This window comes from Coregonus clupeaformis, chromosome 9 (assembly GCF_020615455.1).
Source record: "Coregonus clupeaformis isolate EN_2021a chromosome 9, ASM2061545v1, whole genome shotgun sequence".
NCBI lineage: Eukaryota > Metazoa > Chordata > Actinopteri > Salmoniformes > Salmonidae > Coregonus > Coregonus clupeaformis.
In genome coordinates, this window is record NC_059200.1 from 31,051,036 (window position 1) to 31,078,676 (window position 27,641).

The 27,641-nt window shown below is 45.2% G+C and overlaps 2 protein-coding genes across 4 annotated transcripts in view; one reads left to right on the plus strand and one right to left on the minus strand.

Moving 5' to 3' along the window:
• Positions 1 to 27,641, minus strand: part of LOC121573747 (neurofibromin) — a 75,433-nt gene that overhangs the window by 11,276 nt on the left and 36,516 nt on the right. For 2 of the 3 annotated variants that reach the window (XM_041885960.2, XM_041885959.2), the window contains exons 24-44: positions 27,361 to 27,477; positions 27,057 to 27,238; positions 26,575 to 26,786; positions 26,132 to 26,293; positions 25,799 to 25,902; positions 25,429 to 25,564; positions 21,101 to 21,259; positions 20,887 to 20,984; positions 20,615 to 20,761; positions 20,221 to 20,367; positions 19,297 to 19,407; positions 6,742 to 7,174; positions 6,113 to 6,453; positions 5,757 to 5,959; positions 5,464 to 5,657; positions 4,801 to 4,941; positions 3,541 to 3,820; positions 3,111 to 3,325; positions 2,829 to 2,890; positions 2,401 to 2,542; positions 96 to 197 (exon numbers count right to left, since the gene is read on the minus strand). In XM_041885960.2, coding sequence (XP_041741894.1) covers positions 96 to 197; positions 2,401 to 2,542; positions 2,829 to 2,890; positions 3,111 to 3,325; positions 3,541 to 3,820; positions 4,801 to 4,941; positions 5,464 to 5,657; positions 5,757 to 5,959; positions 6,113 to 6,453; positions 6,742 to 7,174; positions 19,297 to 19,407; positions 20,221 to 20,367; positions 20,615 to 20,761; positions 20,887 to 20,984; positions 21,101 to 21,259; positions 25,429 to 25,564; positions 25,799 to 25,902; positions 26,132 to 26,293; positions 26,575 to 26,786; positions 27,057 to 27,238; positions 27,361 to 27,477 — 3,688 coding nt within the window. Of the gene's footprint in view, positions 1 to 95; positions 198 to 2,400; positions 2,543 to 2,828; positions 2,891 to 3,110; positions 3,326 to 3,540; positions 3,821 to 4,800; positions 4,942 to 5,463; positions 5,658 to 5,756; positions 5,960 to 6,112; positions 6,454 to 6,741; positions 7,175 to 19,296; positions 19,408 to 20,220; positions 20,368 to 20,614; positions 20,762 to 20,886; positions 20,985 to 21,100; positions 21,260 to 23,475; positions 23,539 to 25,428; positions 25,565 to 25,798; positions 25,903 to 26,131; positions 26,294 to 26,574; positions 26,787 to 27,056; positions 27,239 to 27,360; positions 27,478 to 27,641 lie in introns of all 3 variants that reach the window. The other variant, XM_041885958.2, reaches the window with a different exon arrangement.
• On the plus strand, positions 8,030 to 10,357 carry LOC121573748. Its single transcript, XM_041885961.2, has 2 exons — positions 8,030 to 8,164; positions 8,762 to 10,357. The coding sequence occupies exon 2, from the start codon at positions 8,766 to 8,768 to the stop codon at positions 9,636 to 9,638; it is 873 nt and encodes a 290-aa protein (XP_041741895.2). The 5' UTR covers positions 8,030 to 8,164; positions 8,762 to 8,765; the 3' UTR covers positions 9,639 to 10,357.

The window sequence follows — 27,641 nt, forward strand, 5'->3', positions numbered from 1 at the left end:
CACAAACAAGAGGAAGTTAGCTCACCAGAACATTTAGCACATCCATCTCTTAAATTAACCTTTGAGTGGCCATCTGTGTGTCTGTGTGTGTGTACCTTGTTGAGGAGCGGCTGTAGCTTGGTGAGAGCAATGACTGTGGCTTCTATTAACACCTGGCTGTTGTAGTTATCAGGTCCCTTTAGACAGCTCTCCAGACCCTATGGACAGACAGAAGACAACAGGTCAGTTCAGTCTGAGCAGCACAGGCTATACTAAACACAGCACCTTTCAACAGACAGGATCAGACAATGTACAGCTACTCCCAATACTTGTAGCAGAATCTATTTGAAAATGTGCAACATTACCACAAGAGTAGTGATATCCATGTGGACTTATGTCACTTAGCAGATAAAAAGTACACAAGATGCAACTGCAGTTACTTGAAGTGATATAATCTATTTTGACAACAGCCCCCTTTTTTTTTTTGCACTGCAAAGATACAGTACATAGAGTACCAGTGAAAAGTTTGGACACACCTACTCATTCCAGGGTTTTTCTTTATTTGTACTATTTTCTACATTGTAGAATAATAGTGAAGACATCAAAACTATGAAATAACATATATGGAATCATGTAGTAACCAAAAAAGTGTTAAACTAATCAAAACATATTTTATATTTGAGATTCTTAAAAGTAGCCACCCTTTGCCTTTGACAGCTTTGCACAGTCTTGGCATTCTCTCAACCAGCTTCATGAGGTAGTCACCTGGAATGCATTTCAATTAACAGGTGTGCCTTCTTAAAAGTTAATTTGTGGAATTCCTTTCCTTCTTAGTGCGTTTGAGCCAATCAGTTGTGTTGTGACAAGGTAGGGGTGGTATACAGAAGATAGCCCTATTTGGTAAAAGACCAAGTCCATTTTATGGCAAGAACAGCTCAAATAAGCAAAGAGAAACTACAGTCCATCATTACTTTAAGCCATGAAGGTCAGTCAATCTGGAAACATTTCAAGAACTTTTAAAGTTTTTAAAGTGCAGTCGCAAAAACCATCAAGCGCTATGATGAAACTGGCTCTCATGAGGACCGCCACAGGAAAGGAAGACCCAGAGTTGCCTCTGCTGCAGAGGATAAGTTCATTAGAGTTAACTGCACCTTAGATTGCAGCCCAAATAAATGCTTCACAGAGTTCAAGTAACAGACACATCTCAACATCAACTGTTCAGAGGAGTGAATCAGGCCTTCATGGTCGAATTGCTGCAAAGAAACCACTACTAAAGGCCACCAATAAGAAGAAGAGACTTGCTTGGGCCAAGAAACACGAACAATGGACATTAGACCGGTGGAAATGTGTCATTTGGTCTGATGAGTCCAAATGTGAGACTTTTGGTTCCAACCGCTGTGTCTTTGTAAGACGCAGGGTAGGTGAACGGATGATCTCCGCATGTATTGTTCCCACCATGAAGCATGAAGGAGGTGTGATGGTGTGGGGGTGCTTTGCTGGTGGCACTGTCTGTGATTTATTTAGAATTCAAGGCACACTTAACCAGCATGGCTACCACAGCATTCTGCAGCGATACGCCATCCCATCTGATTTGCGCTTAGTGGGACTATCATTTGTTTTTCAACAGGACAATGACCCAAAACACATCTCCAGGCTGTGTAAGGGCTATTTGACCAAGAAGGAGAATGATGGAGTGCTGCATCAGATGACCTGGCCTCCACAATCACCCGACCTCAGGCCAATTGAGATGGTTTGGGATGAGTTGGACCGCAGAGTGAAGGAAAAGCAGCCAACAAGTGCTCAGCATTACATTTACATCATTTAGCTCTTATCCAGAGCGACTTACAAATTGGTGCATTCAACTTATGATAGCCAGTGGGACAACCACTTTTTTTTATAAATTTTTTTATGGGGGGTGGGGGAAGAAGGATTACTTTATACTATTCCAGGTATTCCTTAAAGAGGTAGGTTTTCAAGTGTCTCCGGAAGGTGGTCAGTGACCTCACAGACGGCCTGGTCTGGGAACTCCTTCAAGACTGTTGGAAAAGCGTTCCTCATGAAGCTGGTTGAGAGAATGCCAAGAGTGTGCAAAGATGTCATCAAGGCAAAGGGTGGCTACTTTGAAGAATCTCAAATATAAAATATATTTTGATTTGTTTAACACTTTTTTGGTTACTACATGATTCCATATGTGCTATTTCATAGTTTTAATGTATTCACTATTATTCTACATTGTAGAAAATAGTAAAAATTAAGAAAAACCCTTGAATGAGTAGGTGTGTCCAAACTTTTGACTGGTACTGTATACATTTGACAAGACAGTACAGTCATTCAGGAAGTGCTTTCAATGAGTTGTCCTAATTCTGTGTATAATATAATGTAGCGAGCAATAGGGCATGATGGGAGTGATGGGACACAGACCCGGTCTATGCTGAGCAGGGGGCTGGCCTTGCTGAGGATCCTGATGATCTGTTTGATCTGGCCGTGGGTCACCCTCTTACTGATGCAGCCAAACACCACCAGGGCTCTAGGCTGCAGGGACGGGTTGTACTGGAACGCAAACCTGAGGGAGGGGAAAGGGAGAGAGGGAGAGGAGAGAGGTACAGGGGGATAGAAGGAGAGAGAGGAAGAAATGGAGGGAGAGAAGAGGGAATGATGAATACAATCCATTCACACGCATGTCCTTTAAAAGCCTATCAAGTGGTCTGAAGCCTATTTACATTGCTCTGACATCATTGAAAATGTGTAAGCTAAGCATCAGATAATTGATTTAGAGCAGACAGTGTGGTTGGCTCCACTGAGTCAGTGTTAGTTAGAAGAGGGGAAATGGTTGTGTGTGGTTGCCATACCTCTGAGCCAGCTCTGTCCACTGGTCCAGCCACTTACAGCCAGGGATGTCCCTCATACAGGCCTTGTGGACGAGGGGAAACACAATTATGAGCACATATGAAAAACAGATTTTTTTTTAAAACAACTTTTAAATGCTAGACTGGATTTGTGTGAAGGCAAGTAGTATATTGAATTTGGTTAGTGTTCACTGAACATCTAAACCGGTACAGACAGCAGTGTCATGCTATAGTGATGATGTAATGATGAGTGATTATGTCAGTGGGGTGCTGACATCTCCTGACCTCCATGATCTCCAGCAGGGCCTCGGTGACAGTCTCCAGGGAGGAGAGGGCGAAGGTCTCCCTCTCGTATGACCCAGGGGAGAAGGAGCGGTCGCGGTAGCTGGAGCGGAAGGCGATGACCGCAGCAGACTTGACCTTACTGATGCCGAACAGCAGGTAGAACTTAGGCAGGGAGAACTCTGTCAGGCTCAGCCTCAGGACCTGCTTGGTCTCCTCTGGAAGAGAGAAACACACAGGGGAATAGTTATCACTGAGTCTCAACAAGGCTATACATCAATAACAAATCTCTAGCTCTCCGACTGCTTTCAAAACACTGAATCAAGACATGATCAACCCTCTGCATTTGAATCATTTTCACTGCTCCCTATCTCTGTCTGTCTGTCCTCAGTCTACAGCCAGGGTGCTGTGTGTGTGTGTGTGGCTTCCTCACCACTGAAGTTGAGCTGGGAGCAGGTACAGAGGGAGTGGATTATGTTGATGACCAAGCCGTGTGTGGAGGCCCGTAGGGACAGGGGACCGGTGGCCACCAGCAGAGTGACCACATGAAACAGGTAGGGCAGGTGTGTGGCCACGTCCAGAGAGTTGTTGAAGGACAGCATGAGCATGTAGCGGGCCAGGATGGCTATGTCATCCCACATCAGGTGCTGCTCCAGGGTGGGCGTGGGAGACAGACACGTCTTATCGATGATCTTACACATGCGGATGATCACCTGCCAGACAGGCATGGGTCGGAGTTAAGGTTACATCAAAGGTCGGGTACGTAACATTTGACTTTACCACATTTTACATCCTATCTATTATCTCTCCCTTCCACCCAAGGGAAAGAACAGGAGGACTCAGGACTCTCATGTCACCTAGCATCTCTGGGAAGATCCATTATCTCTCCTGTTGTTAAAGGTTACAGGCAGAACTGGGAATGTAGCGAGATGCTCTATATCCCAGTCTGGTGTTGATCAAATGTGCAATCACAATATCTCAACCTGTGTTTAGTGTTTTGCCTTGACATATGAGTACAGATAGAAGAGAAAAGAGACGTCACCCCGACACAGACTGGCCTTTGTATTCAGAGGCCACACTCTTCCTGGCACTAGATCACATGATCAACATTTTGTTATGGCTACTTCATTGGGCAATACATTCAACGCCCTCTTTCTTTCTGAGAAATCAGCTCAACAGTCAAAAGGAAATGATTAATAATGCAAACCACCAAATGACATAAATAGTTGTGACACAAACAGCACTGTTGTTGAGAGGTACTGTGGTTATGACAACTGGAAGAGTTGTTCAATGTCTGTGTGCCAGGGTAGGCACTTTGAAATGTGTGCAGTTTGTGAGACATTTAAAACAGGCTTTCATTCATACTGTAGGAGTACAAATTAAAACAATTTGTAATGTAATCTATTATGTAATCTGTAACAACATTGGATACTGTATTAGCTACTATTAAATCAGTGACATTACAAGATCACAACTTGCCATAAAGAAGTATAAGGAATGTACAGAACAGGCTTTTCATGGCATTTGATAGGATAAGGGACATCCGGAAATCATTTATTCATCTGTAGAGGATCTGTATTGATGCTTGCAGCAGATATTCTTGTCTAGACTCAAGTCACAGAATCAACCTTTAGAGTGTGAAGGGAATAGCCGCAGTGGTCATTCCTGAGGTGTGTGTGTGTGTGTCGCTCACCTTGCTGGACACCAACTTTACGTTCCCTGAGGCCAGAGCCACAGCCGTGTCGGCCATCACCTCAGCTTTGATGGATCCCAGGCCTCCTGTAGCGCTGGTCTTGATGAAGCTGTCCAACACCACGTCCAGCAGGTCTGTTATCTACAGAACAAGGACACAACAGGACCTCAGCTCAGAGACTAAATAAATATTTTAGTCATTTAGCAGACGCTCTTATCCAGAGCGACTTACAGTTACTAACTAGCGTATGTATTTTTTGTCTCTCAGAATGCCAGCATCTTTTTCAGTCAGACCACAACTTCCCGCTCTACACTAATACACAAAGATAACAGTTTTTCATGATTTTCACGTGGCTAGCATGATAACTGGTTGAGAGCTGAAAAGTACAGGGACTCTGACAAAGACCGAGTTATTTGAAATGCCTACATAAGGGGATAACACTCTCATAATATCTGATAAGGCATAAGGTGTCTATAACATCCTAAACAGTGAGTCCACTGAATCCTTCAGCCATTTCCCAGATCATAAATCAGCAGTAGAATAAAGCCAATAGCAGACTGGGCTGATGGATGGACTACTGTATGGCCTCAATAACATCCAATATAGTGGTTGGTTGAGACATGGGCTAACACCCACACTGAGAGCAGAAAGAGAGATCCCCACCTGTCCCAGACTACCCCAGATCTTAGCCTGGATAGAGGGGTACATCTGCTTCTCGTTGATGGTCATGGTGATGAGCTTATCCAGGATGGCAGTGACCCGCTGGCGCTTGGCGTCGTCGTTGTGCTTACAGAACCTCACTAGGTTGAGTAGCCAGGGGGTCATGTACTCCAGACACAGGTGCTTTAGCTCAATACCTGCACACATCAGAGAGGATGTTACACTGTGTGTGTGTGTGTGTGTGTGTGTGTACGTGCGCATGTTTGTGTGTGGAGGGCAGGAACAAGGATACTGACTGGATTTGCTGAAGCCAGAGATACACTCCTCCAGGAACTCCAGGGTGAGATGTGGTTCGTTAGCAGCCAGCGTCTTGCTGATGGACACTATGAAAAGCGTGTTGTTGGCAGGGATACACAGCCCTGAGGTCTCCAGCAGCTGGCCTTCTATCTTCAGGTTGAAGGTGCAGGTTAAGGCACACAGCAGGTTGTAGGCTGCAGACCTGCGCACAGCACAGACAGACAGAGACAGAGAGAAAAAACGTAAATCAGTAAGCATAATAGATGTATGTATATCAAACATCCCTAAGAACACTAACTGTCAACTCTCATAGTCTCACCAAAATCTAAACATATTTTCCTCAGCTGTGTCTGACCTGAGGCTGGGGTCAGAGCTACCCAGGTTGAGCAGGGCGATGTTGAGCAGGGTGCCCGGCACGTCTTTGGGCCTGATCTTGGTGTGCTGGGGGATGGAGTCAGGCTGGGACAGCTCCCAGCGCGTCCTGATGTGGATGATGGAGTGGACGATGGCCTCACACTCCTGGTGCATGAAGGTGAGCGGAGTGCCCTGGTTGGCGATGGTCAGGGTGAACTGGTTCTCGTCCACCAGGCAGATCTCCTCGATCTCCGAGGCGTAGTAGATGTCGTTGAGGAAGACCGACTGGCCCAGGACCCGGGTTCGCTCTGCTGACGTCACCTGGACCGCCGTGGAGCCCACCTGGGTACAGAAACACAGAGACATTGGAGAGATGGAGTTACTATACTACCTGACACACAAAATGGTAACATTGTTCAAAAACGTCAATTATAAGCCAGAGTCTGGAGAAGCGGTTGACGCTCCTGACTCCAGACCACATATACCTCCTGGGGACAAAGATTAAATCTGTCTCAGCCATTCCTGTCATTCCTGTCTGTGCCTTACTTACTTTCAATTATTTCCCAAAGACCAAAAAATATGTAGGAAACATATTTCATTCTGAATCTACTGACTCCCTCATATCCTGACCTTGATGGAGACCTTGGTGTCCTTGTGGGCCAGTTTGAGGGCGTTGTGGAACACCTTGAGGTCTTCCTCCAGAGCTAGCGTGGCCGCAGGTAGCTTCTGCTGATCAGGCTCCACGTGCTCCGCTAGCCGCGCCGGGGAGTCAATGAACAGCAGCTTCTTGCTCCCCTTCAGGCCCGTCAGCAGCCTCTCGTGGTACTTGGTGTACTCCCTCACCCACGTGTTACAGTTGTAGATGTAGATGGCCGCCACGTTCTCGTAGGCGAAGCCCGGGAACACCACGAACCACTTGGACAGGAAGTCGGTCTTGAAGCGGTTGCTGGGTCCAGCGTGGGTCAGGTCCACCACGATCTCATAGGGCTTGGCGTAGTAGGGCTTCAGGGTCAGCAGCACATGGTAGATGAGGAGATCACCATTGATCTGGCCCGTCTTAAATCTGGGAGGGTGAAGAGGGAGAGGCAGAGGGGGCCATCACAGAAGCATTTTTAAGTCACTGTAAATTGAATAGGGTGTAGGGGACAGGAAATGTGTGTGTCATGCCAACCTGATTGAGTCACAGTTCAACACTTGACTCGGTTGGAAAATTACACACGGACAGTCAATGTTTCCACTTCCTCTCAACCCCCCACCTGTTGTAGTGTGATTACCATAGGTGCTAACCATAGTACTAATGTTGTAGTGTGTTAACCATAGTGCTAACCATAGTACTACTGTTGTAGTGTGTTAACCATAGTGCTAACCATAGTACTACTGTTGTAGTGTGTTAACCATAGTGCTAACCATAGTACTACTGTTGTAGTGTGTTAACCATAGTGCTAACCATAGTACTACTGTTGTAGTGTGTTAACCATAGTGCTAACCATAGTACTACTGTTGTAGTGTGTTAACCATAGTGCTAACCATAGTACTACTGTTGTAGTGTGTTAACCATAGTGCTAACCATAGTACTACTGTTGTAGTGTGTTAACCATAGTGCTAACCATAGTACTACTGTTGTAGTGTGTTAACCATAGTGCTAACCTAACACAGTAGGCGTAAAAAGACACCTGAGCATAGTCCCAACATCTGTTTTTCTGGGGAAACAGACTTTAGGTGAAAATACTGGATCCTTGAAAAACGGAAACATCCGCTTTCTTCCAACCCCGCGGAGAGTGCCATAGTGCTAACCCTCTGCGTGACCAAGCTAAACATCACACAGGAAATCAAGTAGCTAGCTTCAAATAAAGCAGAAAAGGAGAAGTGAGAGAGGAACAGGAAACATGTCATTACTGAATGAGCATGATGACGGCTTGAGTGAGTCTTTCACACCACTCTTCATATTTCTTGTTTCTAAAACTGGTCACATATATGGCTGGGCTTTCTGAATCTCTGCCTGGATTCTCTCGTTTTACGAAGTACCACACACAGACTGGTCAACTCCGTCAAGGTAAGTGATATCAACATATTCCAGAACAAAAACAAAGTTTGGAAATAGTCTACCTTCACAGGGTAGAGGGTCCTGTGTTGAACTGATGTATAACTGAGGGAAGTGTTTTTTGTATAGTGTATTATTTTGAGATCCTAACTGTAAGGAGATCCAGTCTTGAGATTTTGTACATCATACCCAGAAATTATAGGTTACAGTTTATATTGACCAGAATCGCTTGAGTTCAATTTCTGGGAGATCAAAATTGCACAATGCCAGTTTTTTTTAAATGTACTGGCATAAACTGGAAGTGAATATTGATCATCAACTCTCAAATACATTCTGGACAAAAGAAATTAATAATGGTTCAACAAGAAGGCTAATCAAATTAATCAAGATATTTGAAATCTCAGATTAATACCAATCTTCATCATTGTCACTCAGATCTCGGACTGCTGATCAAATGACATCAGTCAGTATGGAAACTGACACTCACACATGAAACCACAAAGGAACACAATGTGTAAAAAAAAAGCAGAACTTGGGATGCTATAATACTTACTGAGGGTCACCAGTCAACCTCACTCTGATCTCTCTTTTCTCCCCCTTTTCCCATAGAAATATGAATGGCTCCCTTGTCTGCCTCTTCCTGTACTGTGTGGTAATCATGGGAACAGCAGTACTTGCTAATGACGGTAACAATCCTACTGGTGAAAACTTCACAACTGAAAATGGAACTTTGGCTAACCCTAACGCAACCATGGGACCTTCTGGAACTACAGAATTAACAAAATTAGACAATTCAACAAATCAAATCTCAACCAAAGATGTTCAGTCAGAATCAACAACGCCAGCTACACTCAACACCAGTGAAACATCTGGAACCAATAGCCCAGTGAACACCAACAACACACCATCCAGAGCCAACACCAAACCTACTGCCTACCCTCCACTTGAGGCCAAACCCAGCCCCGGCTCTTACTGTCTGTTTGAGAAGAATGAGGGAACCATCCTGCTGATGGTGACAGGTGGCCTGGTGGTCCTGTGTACCATCCTGCTGGTTTCCACCGTGGTGCTGTCATGCCAGGTGTGCCACCTGAAGCGCCGGCCCCGCATCAGCAGCCGCCCCACCCGCAGCAATGTAGACCTGGTGAGTGGTGCTGCGTACTTGGGCATTGGCCAGAGGACCAAGGAGAGGCCTGACTCTGAGCCCAGTGAGACCAGCCTGATGATGGCAGAGCTCAAACAGACCCAGGAGGGGGAGAGGGGCAAGGAAGACAAGGAGCAAGGGAAAAATGAGATGGCGAAAGACACACCCAAGAAGGACGAGAAGAAGGAAGCGACGGAAAACGGGGTGTCAGGAGCTGCAAACCCTAGCCAGGGGAGCCCAGTCACCACCACCACCAAGCAGCCTGCAGAGCCCTCTGACCCCGCAGCCACAGCAGTCTCTCCCCCCTCCCAAGCCTCCAGTGATGTTGTTGTGGTTGTGGGGTGAGGGTTCTCACATGGTGACGACCTCCTCAGACTCTGGCCCAGAAACAAGCTCAAACCACTGGCCAAACTGTCCTCAGCTGCATACCGATGGGTACAGCACAGTTTTATACAACAGCTTCTATTGGCATGCTGTAAAGAGATCTGCTTAGAGTGATTTAGTGTGGTTTTTCAATGCTAGAGTAGCTTTGTATTTTATGCTTGCATTCTCATTCAAAACTTGAGAAATAATTACCATTATGATAATGTCTCTTCAAATGAATGTACCACAAGAAGTTGAATATAATGTGAATGTTTAATATTTGTATAATTTTTTTTTTTTGTGTAACAAAAATAGTTTAGTTAAAACGTATAGCCATCATCAGTGTCACTGATCAGAGGAAATGACTCCTGTTTTGTCTAGTGGTTGTATCACAGCTTGCTGACATTTCCCTCACTTCTCCTTTTTTAGATATTCAAAATTCTGAAAAATTACAAAACAGAACCAACCAGCACTAAACTGTAGTATCAGTTTAAGTAAAGAGACTGCATTTAGAGGAACAGTTTTTAAGCCACAAACCTCTTCCAGAAACGCTCTCACAATGTTTTACTACAAGTCGACATCACTTCCTTGGTCTTTTCTCTACAGTAAGGAAGAGTTCAAACTTTTCTACTCTAGCGCCATCTGCCCTTCTGTTTCCAAGGCTTTGTATACAACAATAAAGAATTAGGACACTCTGTAAATTGCTTCCTGAGTGTTTCTCTGCTACAGAGACAGCTAATTGTGTGCGAGTGTTTTTGTGCGAGTGTGCATGTGGATCAATTACAGAGAAAGGGAGAGAGAGGCTGGGCATTAGTAAGCAGAGTCTGTGTCTGTTGGGCAGTACCACTGAGCTTGGGAAGAATGCCCTGTTTTCACTGACCAGAGAAGGGAAATACAACAAAGCAGCATAACACCACATTCAAGACTGCCGCACCGCCACCGATCCGTTTTATGTTCCCAGGCTCTTTCTCAGATATGTATTAATCTACTTATGGCTGACAACATGATGAAAAAGTGTGGATTTATTGCATGTCATGCCTAAATGGGTTGTCCGTGAATTGGGCATTATACTGACTACTAACAACAACTTCAATCCAAAATCAACTGTTTCTCATTACCACAATATGTACGGGTACATAACTATTATAGCAAAATATGAAGAACATTTTCGTTTTATAAAATAAATTCCCCTCCATGGTGCAGTGAGTCAGTGGATTTTCATTGACAGTCCTAGCTAAATCCAGAGATACGGAAAGAGGACGGTGTGGGGAGAGAGAGATGGAAGATATTTATTTGAATGATAGAGATGATGAAACATTGGAGTCAGTAGTCCCCTGCTCCTCAGTCATCAGTAGCTATGGGCCGCACTGCATCTCTACTCCTCTCCTACACCCCTCCCAATTTCCCCTCAAACTCACTCCCTCCCTCCCTCTCTCCCTCCCTCTCTCCCTCCCTAACACACACACTCTTCACAGTGTGAATGCAGAGCCTACAGTGGCTGCTCAAGCAGTAGGAGTTTATACCGTTTAATGCTACCTGCATCACTGGACCTAAAGGACAGACTAAGAGACAGATACTCCTAATGGTCCATCCTCCAGAGAAAAAAAGAGGGATCAAGGACAAAACCAGGGAAAAGAACCGCCTCAGGAGGTAGGAAAGGAAAAGCAAGAGGCCGTTAAAAACAGTGAATGAGCAAAAAACCATTAAACCCTAGAAAATCCCTCTTCAGCAAGTAGCTTTAGCAAGTAGGAGAGAAGTGACTGGAATGCAAAGATGAGGAAAAGGTGAGTGTCTCTATTCTCTCTCACACACATTTACGCATGACATACACACACACACACACACACACACACACACACACACACACACACACGCACACGCACACGCACACGCACACGCACACGCACACACCCCGATGGAATCCAAGAAAAGACAAGAAAGCAACAATGCACACACACAAACATACATGACTATGGTGCTACAGTAATTTAATCTTTGCACTGCTCCCTGTGCATAATTTCTCTGACTCCGCTTGCTGCGGGACTGGCCGGTGTACTCTCCTTAGTCATGAATAAAAACCAATCTATTCAGCCCGTTCTAGTAGGAACAACTCCCTGCTCAATAGCTGACACTCACTGATTGGGCTATATCGAACAGGCTAATTAACATCAGTGAAATGGGACAGTAGGGAATTCACACCTCTAGTGATGTACAACCATCTTTTAAAAGGTATCCTCTACAGACTAATAGCCCGAGCCAATCAGAACATCCTCTTCAAAACAGACTACAAGCCATTCTAGTCAAAGCATCACACTGCCCACTAGTTCGTTGCTAGGGAGGTTGGGGGAACTCCCTTCCTAAATAAATAAGCTGTAGGAGTTAAAGCCAAATGTTTAAACCCTACTCACATACTGTATTGTATGCATGAGCATGCTGGAGAAGGCATATCTGCAGCACTGTGACAAGCGTATATCTACACACGCTGCTTGATAACTATACCTGCATATTTATGGAGGTCACGTTCACACATGTGCAGGTATGTGTGCAGGTGTGTGTGTGTGTACTGCGGTCATGAGCCAGATGTTAGGGCGCCTCCATGAGAGAGAGAGGGCGAGAGTGGAACAGAATGGGAGAGAATGAGATCTTAACTGTTGTCTCTGGTGTGTTCAGCACAGCTCACTGCAGTAACACAGCCTCTCCTCCACTACTGGTGCAGAGAGGATAGTCTCAATCTGCATCTCATTCATTCACTGTGCTCTTTGTCTACTACCTATGTGGACTATACGGTTTTACTAACACATGCTACTGCTTTGATATGTAGCCCAGCTAATACAGTGAGCTTGCTATCATGTTTCTAACTCATTTCTCCTGGTGTTTCAAGGCGTGTGCTACTGATGCCCCCCAGTGTCCTTCCCCACTGTGTGGCCGTGCTATGGCTGTTGATGCTGCTGGGTCTACAGGCCCTGGCTGTCTGCCCCCCCATGTGCACCTGTAACCGCAGCCACAGGGAAGTGGACTGTTCCTGGAGGGACCTGAGGACACTGCCCCTGGGCCTGCAGCACAACCTGCACTCCCTCAACCTATCTCACAACCGCATCCACGACCTGGACGGCCAGCTGAGTACCTTCGCCCACCTCCGCACCCTGGACCTGTCCTACAACAGGCTGGTCCGCCTGCCCACCGCGCTGCCCAGAGCCCTGTGGGAGCTCCACACCGCAGCCAACCGCATCCACCTGCTGGACAAAAATGACACGGCCTACCAGTGGAACCTGCGGGTCCTGGACATGTCCAATAACAAGCTGGAGCGGGCCGTGTTCATCAACAACACCCTGACCAGCCTGCGCCTGCTCAACCTCAGCCACAACCGCTTCTGGACCGTGCCAACCAACATGCCTGCCAGCCTGGAGACCGTGGACCTTTCCCACAACTCCCTGGTGCAGATGCTGCCTGGCACTCTGAACCGGCTGTTTAGGCTGACCACCTTCTACCTGCACTCCAACCGCTTCTCCTCTGTGGGCCCCGGGGCCTTCAGCCAGCTGGGCAGGCTGAGGCTCCTCTCCCTGGGGGACAACCCCTGGGCCTGTGAGCACCAGACCAACATCACCCACTTGCTGGCCTGGCTCAAGCACACCTCCACCCGCGTGCTGGGATGCCCCTGCCACATTCACCCTGTCTGTGGAGAGCCCCCACTGGCCAGGACTGGAGGGTGGCACTTTGCCTCCTACACTCAGCCTCCCCTGGCTGCTGGTACTCAGGAGGAGCTGAGCCACCCTCCTCCTCCAGAGGCCCTCACCAGGTGGCCTTGGTACCTGTCCAAGTCTGCCCTGCTCAACACCCAGCTCCACACCAGGAGAGCCCCAGGACGCCCCAGTGGATCAGAGGACCACAACCTCTTCACAGACCAATACCCGTTCACCTCCACCCCTCTAGCCATTTCCACCCTGCCCACTGACAGCTCCCACACAGACCGTAGCTTGACAACCACAGACGACCCCTTCCTAACAGACACTGCATTTACTACTGACAGCTTCTACACCACAGACATAGCCTTCACCACTGACAACCCCTCTACCATCACAAGGAGAACGGCCACCCTCCGCACCAGGAGTGTCAAGAGGCCTAACCAGGGTGGCACCCCGGTACGCAACACCAGCCCAGCCCCCAGCCCCAGTTCTACTCTCCCACTACTACTGAACCTGTGGTTCTTCCTGACTCACACCCGGTATGTCCTCTGATTGAAGGAAGGAAATGTCTGGAGTTGAAGGAAATGTCTGGAGTTGGAGTAATGTCCTTGTCACACTTTGGACATACAATTGCACAAACACACACAAATGAGTGTCATTAAACCAACTTTGTTTTCTTTCCATTTTGAATACTGTCAGACACTTACTCAAATGGACTCTCTTCTGCATTACTTTGATCAATAACAATATACTGTATGACATGCACAGGCAGCATCCACGTACATATAACACTACTAGTCTACCACTGTATATACATGATCATTATTGGGATGCTGAACAAATGCTTTAGTACTCACTATCTGCATAACTCTGTTTTCATCATTCACTTTTAATACTTAACGGCCCAATGCAGCCGTTTTTATCTCAATATCAAATCATTTCTGGATAATAATTAAGTACCTTACTGTGATTGTTCTAAATTAAAATGTTCAAAAATAAACCAAAATAGCTTCTTAGCAAAGAGCAATTTCTCAAGCAAGAATTTTGCTAGGACTGTCTGGGAGTGGTCTGAGTGGGGAGGGGAAAACTAAAAACTAGCTGTTATTTACCGCCAGGTGATGTCACCATGGAAGGCCAAAACTCCATCCCACCAAAACAGGCTGAAATTTCAAACTGCAAACTTAACGTGTAAATATTTGTATGAACATAACAAGATTCAACAACTGAGACATAAACTGAACAAGATCCAAAGACATGTGACTAACAGAAATGGAATAACGTGTCCCTAAACAAAGGGGGGGTCAAAATCAAAAGTAACAGTCAGTATCTGGTGTGGCCACCAGCTGCATTAAGTACTGCAGTGCATCTCCTCCTCATGGACTTCACCAGATGTGCCAGTTCTTGCTGTGAGATGTTACCCCACTCTTCCACCAAGGCACCTGCAAGTTCCCTGACATTTCTGGGGGGAATGGCCCTAGCCTTCACCCTCCGATCCAACAGGTCCCAGACGTGCTCAATGGGATTGAGATCCGGGCTCTTCGCTGGCCATGGCAGAACACTGACATTCCTGTCTTGCAGGAAATCACGCACAGAACGAGCAGTATGGCTGGTGGCATTGTCATGCTGGAGGGTCATGTCAGGATGAGCCTGCAGGAAGGGTACCACATGAGGGAGGAGGATGTCTTCCCTGTAACGCACAGCGTTGAGATTGCCTGCAATGACAACAAGCTCAGTCCGATGATGCTGTGACACACCGCCCCAGACCATGACGGACCCTCCAACTCCAAATCGATCCCGCTCCAGAGTACAGGCCTCGGTGTAACGCTCATTCCTTCGACGATAAACACGAATCCGACCATCACCCCTGGTGAGACAAAACCGCGACTTGTCAGTGAAGAGCACTTTTTGCCAGTCCTGTCTGGTCCAGCGATGGTGGGTTTGTGCCCATAGGCGACATTGTTGCTGGTGATGTCTGGTGAGGACCTGCCTTACAACAGGCCTCTCAGTCCAGCCTCTCTCAGCCTATTGCGGACAGTCTGAGCACTGATGGAGGGATTGTGCGTTCCTGGTGTAACTCAGGCAGTTGTTGTTGCCATCCTGTACCTGTCCCGCAGATGTGATGTTCGGATGTACCGATCCTGTGCAGGTGTTGTTACACGTGGTCTGCCACTGCGAGGACGATCAGCTGTCCGTCCTGTCTCTCTGTAGCGCTGTCTTAGGCGTCTCACAGTACGGACATTGCAATTTATTGCCCTGGCCACATCTGCAGTCTTCATGCCTCCTTGCAGCATGCCTAAGGCACATTCACGCAGATGAGCAGGGACCCTGGGCATCTTTCTTTTGGTGTTTTTCAGAGTCAGTAGAAATGCCTCTTTAGTGTCCTTTTCATAACTGTGACCTTAATTACCTACCGTCTGTAAGCTGTTAGTGTCTTATCGACCGTTCCACAGGTGCATGTTCATTAATTGTTTATGGTTCATTGAACAAGCATGGGAAACAGTGTTTAAACCCTTTACAATGAAGATCTGTGAAGTTATTTGGATTTTTACGAATTATCTTTGAAAGACAGGGTCCTGAAAAAGGGACATTTCTTTTTTTGCTGAGTTTATATATAAAACACAGGAAAATCAATTGTTTGACTTCACTGGGCCTTTAACCTGTTTCTTAACCAGATTCTTTCCAGGGGAGAATGACTGCCCCCTCTCATTGAAGCCATGGGAGTTCAAGGCAGACAGTGGTACTGCAGGTAATGACTGGAGCGGAATTAGCGGAATGGTATCAAATACATCAAACACATGGTTTCCAGGTGTTTGATGCCATTCCATTTGCTCCGTTATTATGAGCCGTCCTCCCCTCAGCAGCCTCCTGTGCTGCAGGCATTGTTAGCAGAAAACAGGATCCCCCATTATAGTGAATGGAAAAATTGCCATCTTCGTGGTCAATCTTTGTGTAAATAAAAAACACTTACGAGCACAAACATGGTTCCAGTAATTGCTTCTAATACACCAGATGTAGGTCCTTGAACCGATTATTTAAAAATCGCACACAGAAGTTATAAGGATAATTTATTTGCTAATGGCAGCCTGCAGTACCCTGGTCGGCCTTCAATTCAACTTGAGTTACTCAATGAGGGGGCAGCACTGTGCTAGCCTGCAATGTCACTTCCTGGAGTAGCTTAAACTGCGCTACTGAGTCTTCACATAGGAATGAATAGTGCCATGTGATCGATGGCTTTGTCCATTCACATACACTACCAGTCAAAAGTTGACACACCTACTCATTCAAGGGTTTTTCTTAATTTTAAAATTGTTTTACATTGTAGAATAATAGTGAGACATCAAAACTATGAAATAACACATATGGAATCATGTAGTAACCAAAAAGGTGTTAAACAAATCCAAATATATTTGAGATTTGAGATTCTTCAAAGTAGCTACCCTTTGCCTTGATGACAGCTTTGCACACTCTTGGCATTCTCTCAACCAGCTTCATGAGGTAGTCACCTGGAATGCATTTCAATTAACAGGTGTGCCTTCTTAAAAGTTAATTTGTGGAATGTATTTATTTCTTAATGTGTTTGAGCCAATCAGTTGTGTTGCCATATTGTGGCAATAACAGCTCAAATAAGCAAAGAGAAACGACAGTCCATCATTACTTTAAGACATGAAGGTCAATCAATACGGAACATTTCAAGAACTTTTAACGTTTTTCAAGTGCAGTCGCAAAAACCATCAAGCGCTATGATGAAACTGGCTCTCATGAGGACCGCCACAGGAATGGAAGACCCAGAGTTACCTCTGCTGCAGAGGATAAGTTCATTAGAGTTACCAGCCTCAGAAATTGCAGCCCAAATAAATGCTTCACAGAGTTCAAGTCACAGACACATCTCAACATCAACTGTTCAGAGGGGACTGTGTGAATCAGGCCTTCATGGTCGAATTGCTGCAAAGAAACCACTACTAAAGGACACCAATAAGAAGAAGAGCCAAGAAACACGAGCAATGGACATTAGACCGGGAAAGATGTCCTTTGGTCTAGAATCCAAATTTGAGTTTTTTGGTTCAAACCGGCGTGTCTTTGTGAGACGCGGTGTGGGTGAACGGATGATCTCCGCATGTGTATTTCACACCGTAAAGCATGGAGGAGGAGGTTTTATGGTGTGGGGGTGCTTTGCTGGTGACACTGTCTGTGATTTATTTAGAATTCAAGGCACACTTAACCAGCATGGCTACCACAGCATTCTGCAGCGATACGCCATCCCATCTGATTTGGGCTTAGTGGGACTATCATTTGTTTTTCAACAGGACAATAACCCAACACACCTCCAGGCTGTGTAACTGCTATTTTACCAAGAATGAGAGTGATGGAGTGCTGCATCAGATGACCTGGCCTCCAAAATCCCCCGACCTCAACCCAATTGAGATGGTTTGCTATGAGTCGGACGGCAGAGTGAAGGAAAAGTAGTTGGTTGAGAGAATGCCAAGAGTATGCAAAGCTGTCATCATGGCAAGGGGTGGCTATTTGAAGAATCTCAAATATAAAATATGTTTTGATTAGTTTAACACTTTTTTGGTTACTACATGATTCCATATGTGTTATTTCATAGTTTTTATGTCTTCACTATTATTCTACAATGTAAAAAATAGTAAAAATAAAGAACAACCCTTGAATGAGTAGGTGTGTCCAAACTTTTGACTGGTACTGTATATACAGTCATTGGTTCTTTCACAACAATTTAGAGGCTATGACCTTGACTCAGCAGCAGGTGGCACCATACTGTACCTATAAGTTTCCTACTGGCACCACAGTGGGCTACATCACTCAATCACATCCACAAATACTTGTTTGTGTGTGAGTGAGTGAGTGAGTGAGTGAGTGAGTGAGTGAGTGAGTGAGTGAGTGAGTGAGTGAGTGAGTGAGTGAGTGAGAGAGAGAGAGAGAGAGAGAGAGAGAGAGAGAGAGAGAGAGAGTTCATGGTGTTTTGTGATTTTCCATGGGTAAGGCTAAACAGAAACACTGCTCCCCCCCTTTGAGGTGAACTGCCAATGCCAACAGTCAACTATAATGATGTCATTAGCCAGGTGCAATAAAATACCTCCTCCCAAACTGTTGGTTCATCTACAATCATCACCACTGAAGCTGAGAGACTTTACCTCATAATAACAGGTAAGTGGAAGATCTTTGAATGGTGCTGGTGGTCCTGTTGTTGTTATAATTGGTGAGATGTTTATTGAGATCAATTTGCTGGCATTCATCAATCAAGTCAGTTTACTAAGATGAACTTAGAATGTACAGTGACCTTAATGCAATACAGCTTCAATATGGAAACAACTCATGAGAAATTTACTAGACTTACAAATTAAAGAGCGTAAAAAATGCTGATCTACTTGGCATGCTTGGTGACTGACATGTTGGTTGTCTTATTTCTACATTGGCAGTTTGACCACAGAAAGAGAATGCATTTTCATAGTGGTGTGCTGCATATGGTTGTGATGGCCAGTTTCTTGCTGGCTCAACATGGGATTGTGATGAACACCAACACCACCCCTTCCACCACCAACAGTACCCCTTCCATCGCCAACGGCACCAACTCCTCTCCCCCACACTCCTCTCTGTGGGGGCTTGGCCCCATGCTCCTGGCTCTGTCCTCCACAATCCTGCAGCAGCTAGCTACTTTCTGATGGCAGCAAGGCAGCGGAATACATCACTTTACTCACCATGCACTCCCTCAACCTGGGATGTCAACCTATTCTTTAACTACATATATTCTCACCCTAAGGAAGACCACGATGACCTGTACTCATTGGACACTTTACAAATACCTTTTGTTATCTACTAAAATAAAATATAGCACACATGTTAAAACAACTTCTATGTTTCTGAATAAATGCATCATGATAAAGTGAATATAGTGTTTTGTGACTTTCTGTTGAAATGTGACAGTCTGCAGACCTCACCTGCGTGTAATGTAGTAGAAAACAGGGTTGCCGTTCTTGGAGGTGCCAGCCTGGTAGAAGATGTTGAGGGTCTTCAGGGCTTTGAACTCGTCTTTCTCATGTACCTGGTGTCTGAGGGAGCAGGAACGAGACAGGGAAATACTTTCAGAGTACTACTAAAACAACCACTGCCTCAGATACTTACATATCCTGTTTTATGAGACTGCTTTGTGACAGTGAGATCAACAGGTAACTGACAAAATAAAGGAAACACTTGAGGGATACAAAGTACACAGAGTGTATAAAGCATTATGAACACCTGTTCTTTCCATGACAGACTGACCAGATGAAGGCTGTGATCCCTTATTGATGTCACTTGTTAATTCCTTGTTAGTTCTGAGGGCAAAAGGAGGCGGGAGCAACTCAATATTAGGATGGTGTTATTAATGTTTTGTACACTCAGCGTATATTGAAAGCATGTGCTTCCACACAGGTGTGGTTCCTGAGTTAATTAAGCTATTAACATCCCATGCTTAGGGTCATGTACTGTATAAAAATGCCTGCCCAGTTGCCCATTATTTTGCCTACCATGGCTAGAAGAGATCTTAGTAACTTTGAAAGAGGGGTCTCAAAGGAGCATAGGGGGTTTAAAGGGTGTGTGTGTGTCTCAGTCACCAGATCTCAACCCAATTGTACAATTATGGGAGATTCTGGAGCGGCGCCTGAGACAGCGTTTTACACCTCCATCAGCAAAACAACAAATTGTGGAATTTCTCACGAAAGAATGGTGTCACATCCCACCAATAGAGTTCCAGACAATTGTAGAATCTATGCCAAGGTGCATTGAAGCTGTTCTGGCCCAATGCCCTATTAAGACACTATGTTGGTGTTTCCTTTATTTTGGCAGTTACCTGTATGTAATTAATAGTAACTTGATGTATGTACCTTGTCATAAACTCTTCAAACTTGGAGCTGGTGAGGTTGAGGCTGGACCAGTGGGTGTCAGCCACAGGTTTGTGCTCTGGGGGCCCCAGGTAGGCCAGGAGGGTGGCCATCTTGTCAAAAGGCCGTCTTCCCACTGCCTTATGATCCCTGATGAAGAACAACGAAGAGGTTAGCAATATATTCAGAGGTTACAATAACATCAAGTCTACTCTCTGATACACATCTGCCACATGCATCAGGTACAGAGGTGTACTATAGTATCAAACAAAACCTCCTGTGAGATGGGTTGTTGTTTATCCTAAAGATCTGCGTTATGTAAAATATCTTACTTATCTCTTATAACATCTAAGCCATACAACAGACCATCTCTGTTTGTTCCATTCTGCCCACTCACCTGTTGCTGGAGAGGTACTGTCCTATCTTCTCCTGGTTGTTCCACAGCAGCCGGTGCAGGGCCAGAACATTGCCATCACTGATGAAGGACAGACTGTGGTTGACTGAGTCACTGGCAGGACAGTCTGATGCAATGTCCAGGAAAAACCTACAACACATAGGTAAAAGGAACAAGATTTAGCTAAACCTGCTAGGGTAATTAGTATCCAGTGAAAACATCCAATACATATCAATGTATTCTCAGAGAGGGAAGAGATCCTTCTGTTATCATACCTTCTAGCTGCATCAAAGTTGCTTTTGACAAAGTCATTAAAAGGCCTCATGTGCTCCTCTTTGGTGAATAAAACATGGTTGGCAATGCTCTGCTGGATCTGTAAGAGAAAAATAAAACCTTGTCAACAACAAGGCCAGATCCTCAAAAAGAATATAGCATATTATTAAGCCATATCACCTTTGTATATGTGGCCTGGGTATCCTGTCCTCTTACCTTGGACATGAGCTTCAGGCCCCTCTCTATCCTGGGAGGAGGTTTCTTATCCAGGATGCCTGCCTCGTAGGGCGACACTATGGCAGGGTTGATAAAACGCAGGAACATGGCACTGCCCACCGCCCCTATGCTGTTCTGGGGGAAACGCTGGCTGACCACCTGTGTGTGTGAGGGTGTTGGAGGGATGGTAAGAACGGGGGATGATTCATTGTTAGAGAGAGGGAGAGGAGGAGAGGGCATGGGTTGGAGAAGATAGAGGGGTAGAAAGAGTGCAGGGTGGAGAGTGGGGAGGGAGACAAAGTATGCCACAGTCTAGAGGACAAGATGCCAACATCATCACCTCCAAACCTCATTCACACCACTAGGCCCGCTTCAAAACTGAGTTAGAGATTAAAAAGGAAAGCAAGGTACCTGGAAATCTTGAAAAGGGGGAGGAGAATCTTAGACCAGTCCTAACTACTAGGGTAGACATGATACTGTATGCTTATGAAAAAACGCTAGGCGATGTTTAATTAAATCAATGCCCTGAATTGATCAAACGTTCTGCATACTAAAATGTTAACAGTTTTAACACAAGTGTGTTTTAATAGGGAGATTGCAGCAGTGGAAATACTAGGCTGTAAGATAATGCAACCTAATGAAAAGTATTGTTTCATTGCTGCTGGAATAACACAAGCTGTCATTAATGATGTGCAGTATTAGATTGCTTTGAAAGGTCAGCCAATGACCAGGCCTCTACAGCTTACCCAGTCCCATCAACACAGGATATTGACCGCTAGCAATTTTAACTATCATGCCAATATGACATCCACCTATGAGGGATGCACAACAATTCATGACAATAGGCTGCTAGCTCACTACATTGTTCATTTCAGATACAGTAAATGCAGTATAGAGAACTGAGGGTGTGGAGGTCTTTCTGCACTGTGAAACGTAGCTAGTAATGAACTTCAGAGAAAGCCTTAGGTCTTCACAAGAGAGTTACAAATTCCATGAGCGCTTTCCAAAAAGCGGTGTGGATCCCAGGATACTGAGTCGCACAGCACAACTATGGACCAAAGTCCTCCTTGACCATCTGCAACGTCGACCCCCAAACTCCTTTCAACACCACGTTTTGGTTTTTGCCCTAACACTACACAGCTGATTCAAATCAAATCAAATTGTATTTGTCACATGCGCTGAATACAACAGGTGTAGACCTTACAGTGAAATGCTTACTTACAAGCCCTTAACCAACAATGCAGTTTTAAGAAAGAATACCCAAAAAATTCACACAAAAAATACAATATAAAATAATAAGAAATAAAAGTAACAAATAATGAAAGAGCAGCAGTAAAAATAACAATAGCAAGGCTATATACAGGGGGTACCTGTATATGATTAGATGTTCAGGACTCTTATGGCTTGGGGGTAGAAGCTGTTTAGAAGCCTCTTGGACCTAGACTTGGCGCTCCGGTAATGCTTGCCGTGCGGTAGCAGAGAGATCAGTCTATGACTAGGGTGGCTGGAGTCTTTGACAATTTTAGGGCCTTCCTCTGACAAAGCTTGATGATTAGTTGATTATTTGAATCAGCTGTGTAGTGCTAGGTCAAAAACCGAAACGTGCACCCCTTGGGGTCCCAAGGACAGAGTTTGGGAAACCCTGGGTTAGGTTAAGGGTTAGGGAAAATAGGATTTTAAATAGGAATAAATGTTTTGGTCCCCACAAGGACAGTAAAATAAACGTGCGTGTGTGTGTCTCAAGTCACCAGATCGCTAACCAATTGAAAACTTCTGGGAGATTCTGGAGCGGCGCCTGAGACAGCGTTTTCCACCACCATCAACAAAACACCAAATAATGAAATTTCTCATGGAAGAATGGTGTCGCATCCCTCCAACAGAGTTCCAGACACTTGTAGAACCTATGCCAAGGCGCATTGAAGCTGTTCTGGCGGCTTGTGGTGGCTCAACGCCCTATTAAGACACTATGTTGGTTCCAAATTCCATGAGAGTGGATCTCAGGATACCGAGTAGCACAGCACAACTATGTGCCAAAGTGCTCCTTGACCATCTGCAACATGAGCCTGTTATCATCGACTCCCAAACTCCTTTCAACACCAACCCCAAAACCCCACAGCCCACACCAGTAACAGCCCAGAGGAGCAGTGGATAGGAATACTGTAGTTTCACCAGTGCCACCAGTTTGTTTGTGGTGAGCGTACATTCAAATCCAGATCAACTCATTTGGAAGTAAAAGTATTAGTAGTGGGATTTCAGGTGAGGATTGTAAGGAGGGCGGGAGTATAAAGTAGTTTAAGGTGATAGAGCAGCAAGAGGGTGAATGACTTTCCCTTTCTTTCAAGAGAGTGGCTAGGGAGAACGTTCTCTGAACTTACTGCTTTTTTGCTTTCCTTTTTCTCTTTAACTGTGGCTTTATTCAGTAGAGAGTGGCAAGTTGCCTACAGAACAGAGATGGGCACAAAAAAAGTCACGACAAACACACACACCACAAACACGCACTGCACAAATACTACTACATTCATATACAGACACTGCACAAAAGTGCAAATCTTACCTTTTAATGTGCAGTACCAGTTAAAGGTTTGGACACACCTACTCATTCAAGGGTTTTTCTTTATTTTCACTATTTTCTACATTGTAGAATAATAGTGAAGACATCAACACTATGAAATAACACATATGGAATCACGTAGTAACCAAAAAAAGTGTTAAACAAATCAAAATATATTTTATATTTGAGATTCTTCAAATAACCACCCTTTGCCTTGATGACAGCTTTGCACACTCTTGGCATTCTCTCAACCAGCTTCATGAGGAATATTTTCCAACAGTCTTGAAGGAGTTCCCACATATGCTGAGCACTTGTTGGCTGCTTTTCCTTCACTCTGCGGTCCAACTGATCCCAAACCATCTCAATTGGGTTGAGGTCGGGTGATTGTGGAGGCCAGGTCATCTGATGCAGCACTCCATCACTCTCTTTGGTCAAATAGCCCTTACACAGCCTGGAGATATGTTTTGGGTCATTGTCCTGTTGAAAAACAAATGATAGTCCCACTAAGCGCAAATCAGATGGGATGGCGTATCGCTGCAGAATGCTGTGGTAGCCATGCTGGTTAAGTGTGCCTTGAATTCTAAATAAATCACTGACAGTGTCACCAGCCAAGCACCCCCACACCATAAAACCTCCTCCTCCATGCTTTACGGTGTGAAATACACATGCAGATATCATCCGTTCACCTACTCTGCGTCTCACAAAGACACAGCGGTTGGAACCAAAGATCTCAAATTTGGACTCATCAGACCAAAGGACAGATTTCCACCGGTCCAATGTCCATTGCTCGTATTTCTTGGTCCAAGCAAGTCTCTTCTTATTATTGGTGGCCTTTAGTAGTGGTTTCTTTGCAGCAATTCGACCATGAAGGCCTGATTCACACCGTCTCCTCTGAACAGTTGATGTTGAGATGTGTCTGTTACTTGAACTCTGTGAAGCATTTATTTGGGCTGCAATCTGAGGTGCAGTTAACTCTAATTAACTTATCCTCTGCAGCAGAGGTAACTCTGGGTCTTCCTTTCCTGTGGCGGTCTTCATGAGAGCCAGTTTCATCATAGTGCTTGATGGTTTTTGCGACTGCACTTGAAGAAACTTTCAAAGTTCTTGAAATTTTCCGGAGTGACTGACCTTCATGTCTTAAAGTAATGATGGACTGTCATTTCGCTTTGCTTATTTGAGCGGTTATTGACATAATATGGACTTGGTCTTTTACCAAATAGGGCTATCTTCTGTATACCCCCCCTACCTTGTCACAACACAACTGATTGGCTCAAATGCATTAAGGAAAGAAATTCCACAAATTAACTTTTAACAAGGCACACCTGTTAATTAAAATGCATTCCAGGTGACTACCTCATGAAGCTGGTTGAGAGAATGCCAAGAGTGTGCAAAGCTGTCATCAAGGCAAAGGGTGGCTACTTTGAAGAATCTCAAATATAAAATATATTTTGATTTGTTTAACACTCTTTTGGTTACTACATGATTCCATATGTGTTATTTCATAGTTTTGATGTCTTCACTATTATTCTACAATGTAGAAAATAGTAAAAATAAAGACAAACCCTGGAATGAGTAGGTGTGTCCAAACTTTTGACTGGTACTGTACATTTACCTTGTTCAAAATAACCACCCTGAAAACATTGTGAAAACATAATGGTGGCCATTGCAGAAAAAGTTTAAATCCTCAAATAAATGGAACCCTGTCCGTTAAGATGGGGGTTTACAGCCTGTGGAGTGGGTTGGAGTTGGCAGTTGAGGTGTGCAGCCTCATATGTACCTGGAACAGGCAGTGACAGACACTGCGCAGCTGAGGGGGGAATTCTGTGGATGAGTTGATGATGGCCAGAAAGAAGCGGTTGGTGATCTGCAGCAGGTTCCTCTGGTTCTCCTCCAGGATCTCACTCTGCTCGAGCCTGCAGCCGGAGACACAGAACCAGCCAAAACCAGAGACGACAAGAGAGCATTGGACAATGCAACAGGTCAGGGAGCATACAACTCTTCTTCCATGTTGCAAAAATAAATACAAATAAATAATCTAAGATGGTAGGGAGGGGGCTGCCTTGGTTTAAATAGTACAGCTGGAAAACAAAGTGGGTGAATGAGTGAATGTGTTGGTGTGGTGTCTGTGGGGTCAGGGGGTGGGGTACCTGGTGGGGTCCACCTCGAAGCTGATGAGCTGCCACTCTGGGGCGGTGATGACCCCTCTGAGAAGAGGCTCTAGAAGCTTCTGGAGGTACGTGGCCCCATACACCTGAAACACAGCAGAAAGAGGGGTGGATACACAAACACATTGTGAAACTCGAAACTAACATTTTAGAAAGCAGGCACCATGCTTATTTGAAAGCCAAAAACCACATAGTGTGTCATGACCTTTGTCAGATAGCAGGGGTATTTTGCATAGCTGTAAAATAGCTTGACCACATTTTCATGCCTGGGTTGAGCAGGACAAGACTGGGCACCCAGCCTGTCATGTTGTGTACCTTAAAGCAGAAGGTCATGATTTTACTGGCCAGACTGTTTCCTCTGAAAAGTGTCTGCATGGAGTCAGCAAGCTCCACCTCCTTGGAGAACATGTTCCACAGCAACTGGTAGAGGAGGTGGCGCGAGTCAAACAGAGTCACCAGAACCCGTGCCAGCTCATCCTGACAGGGGACAGGAGGGAAAAAAATAACTGTTACTAACAGAGGTCACATTGTTACTGACACAGCTCACACTCGGACACCTACAATCTACACATCACTAACACAACACTGACACATTCATTCATATTCATATAGCGTGGTGCAGTGGTGTAATATAAGCTAAAACAGTATGAACACTATTTGCTTTAAAATGTTACTCCATTTACACCCCCAGATCTAATATAAATGTCAAGATGTCACGTCACAGAGAAAGGACAGGGGGTGGTGAATAGGCTACATACCCACTGGGAGCAGGGCACTACATTGGCCAGTGCCATGGCAATAGGCAGCTCTCCCTGGTCTCCCATCATGGTGACCAGCTCTACCAGCCTCTCAAACCGGTCAGCCAGCACTGTCTCTGCCAGTGTGTCAAACTCTGTCCCCTGCTGCAGGATCTTAGTCAGCACCTCCATGAAGGTGGCCCGCGTCTGCAGGTCCTTATGGTAGCCCAGACCTACACACAGAGAAAGCGGGAGATAGAGAGAAATGTATGATAATCTTACCTAAGTGGGACAAGAGGGAAGAACATTGACCATGGGCAAGTATTGTTTTAACGATCCTACACTAATGATGAATTAGATGTAATCAACAGAGATCCAATTAAAGCCACTTCCACTATTAATCTTATTTCGCATGTTGGGCACTTTAAACATGAAGAAGCCAACCAAAGAGTGAGCCTAAGCCTCATTCCTGATAAGTTCCTATGTTAGGTTTCCAGACTGACCGATGGAGTGCATGAGGCCACTGTCCACGTTGGCGTTGAGGAGGTTGGACATGGCCAGGACGGTGCAGTGTCTGAGAGAGGCCAGGCGTCGAGACATGCCCCTCTTCCTCCCTGCCACCTGCTGCCCATCATCCTCTACCTCACTGCAGTCATTCAGCAGGTTCATGAACAGGGTGAAGTACCTGGGAGGAGGAGGAGAAAGATACTCTACTCTTTATCTTTTGGTATTATTATGATGTAAGCCACATTGCATAACTAATGAACTGCAATAGTATAGTGAGTAAAGAGAGGATAGCTGGCGTACTTGAGGAAGAGCTGGGACTTGGCCTCCATCAGTTCCACTCCGTCTCCCTCCTCAGGCTGGAGGGGCAGGCCAGCTAGCAGAGACACCACCGCCTCCATACTGGCCTGGTCCAGGTCCCTGTATATCACACAGCACAAAGCATAGGTCAGGGGTTAGAGGTCACAGAGGTCACATCAAATCACATTTTAATTTCACATGCTTCGTAAACAACAGGTGTAGACTAACAGTGAAATGCTTACTTCCCAACAATGCAGATAAAAAAAAAAAAACATATACAGACA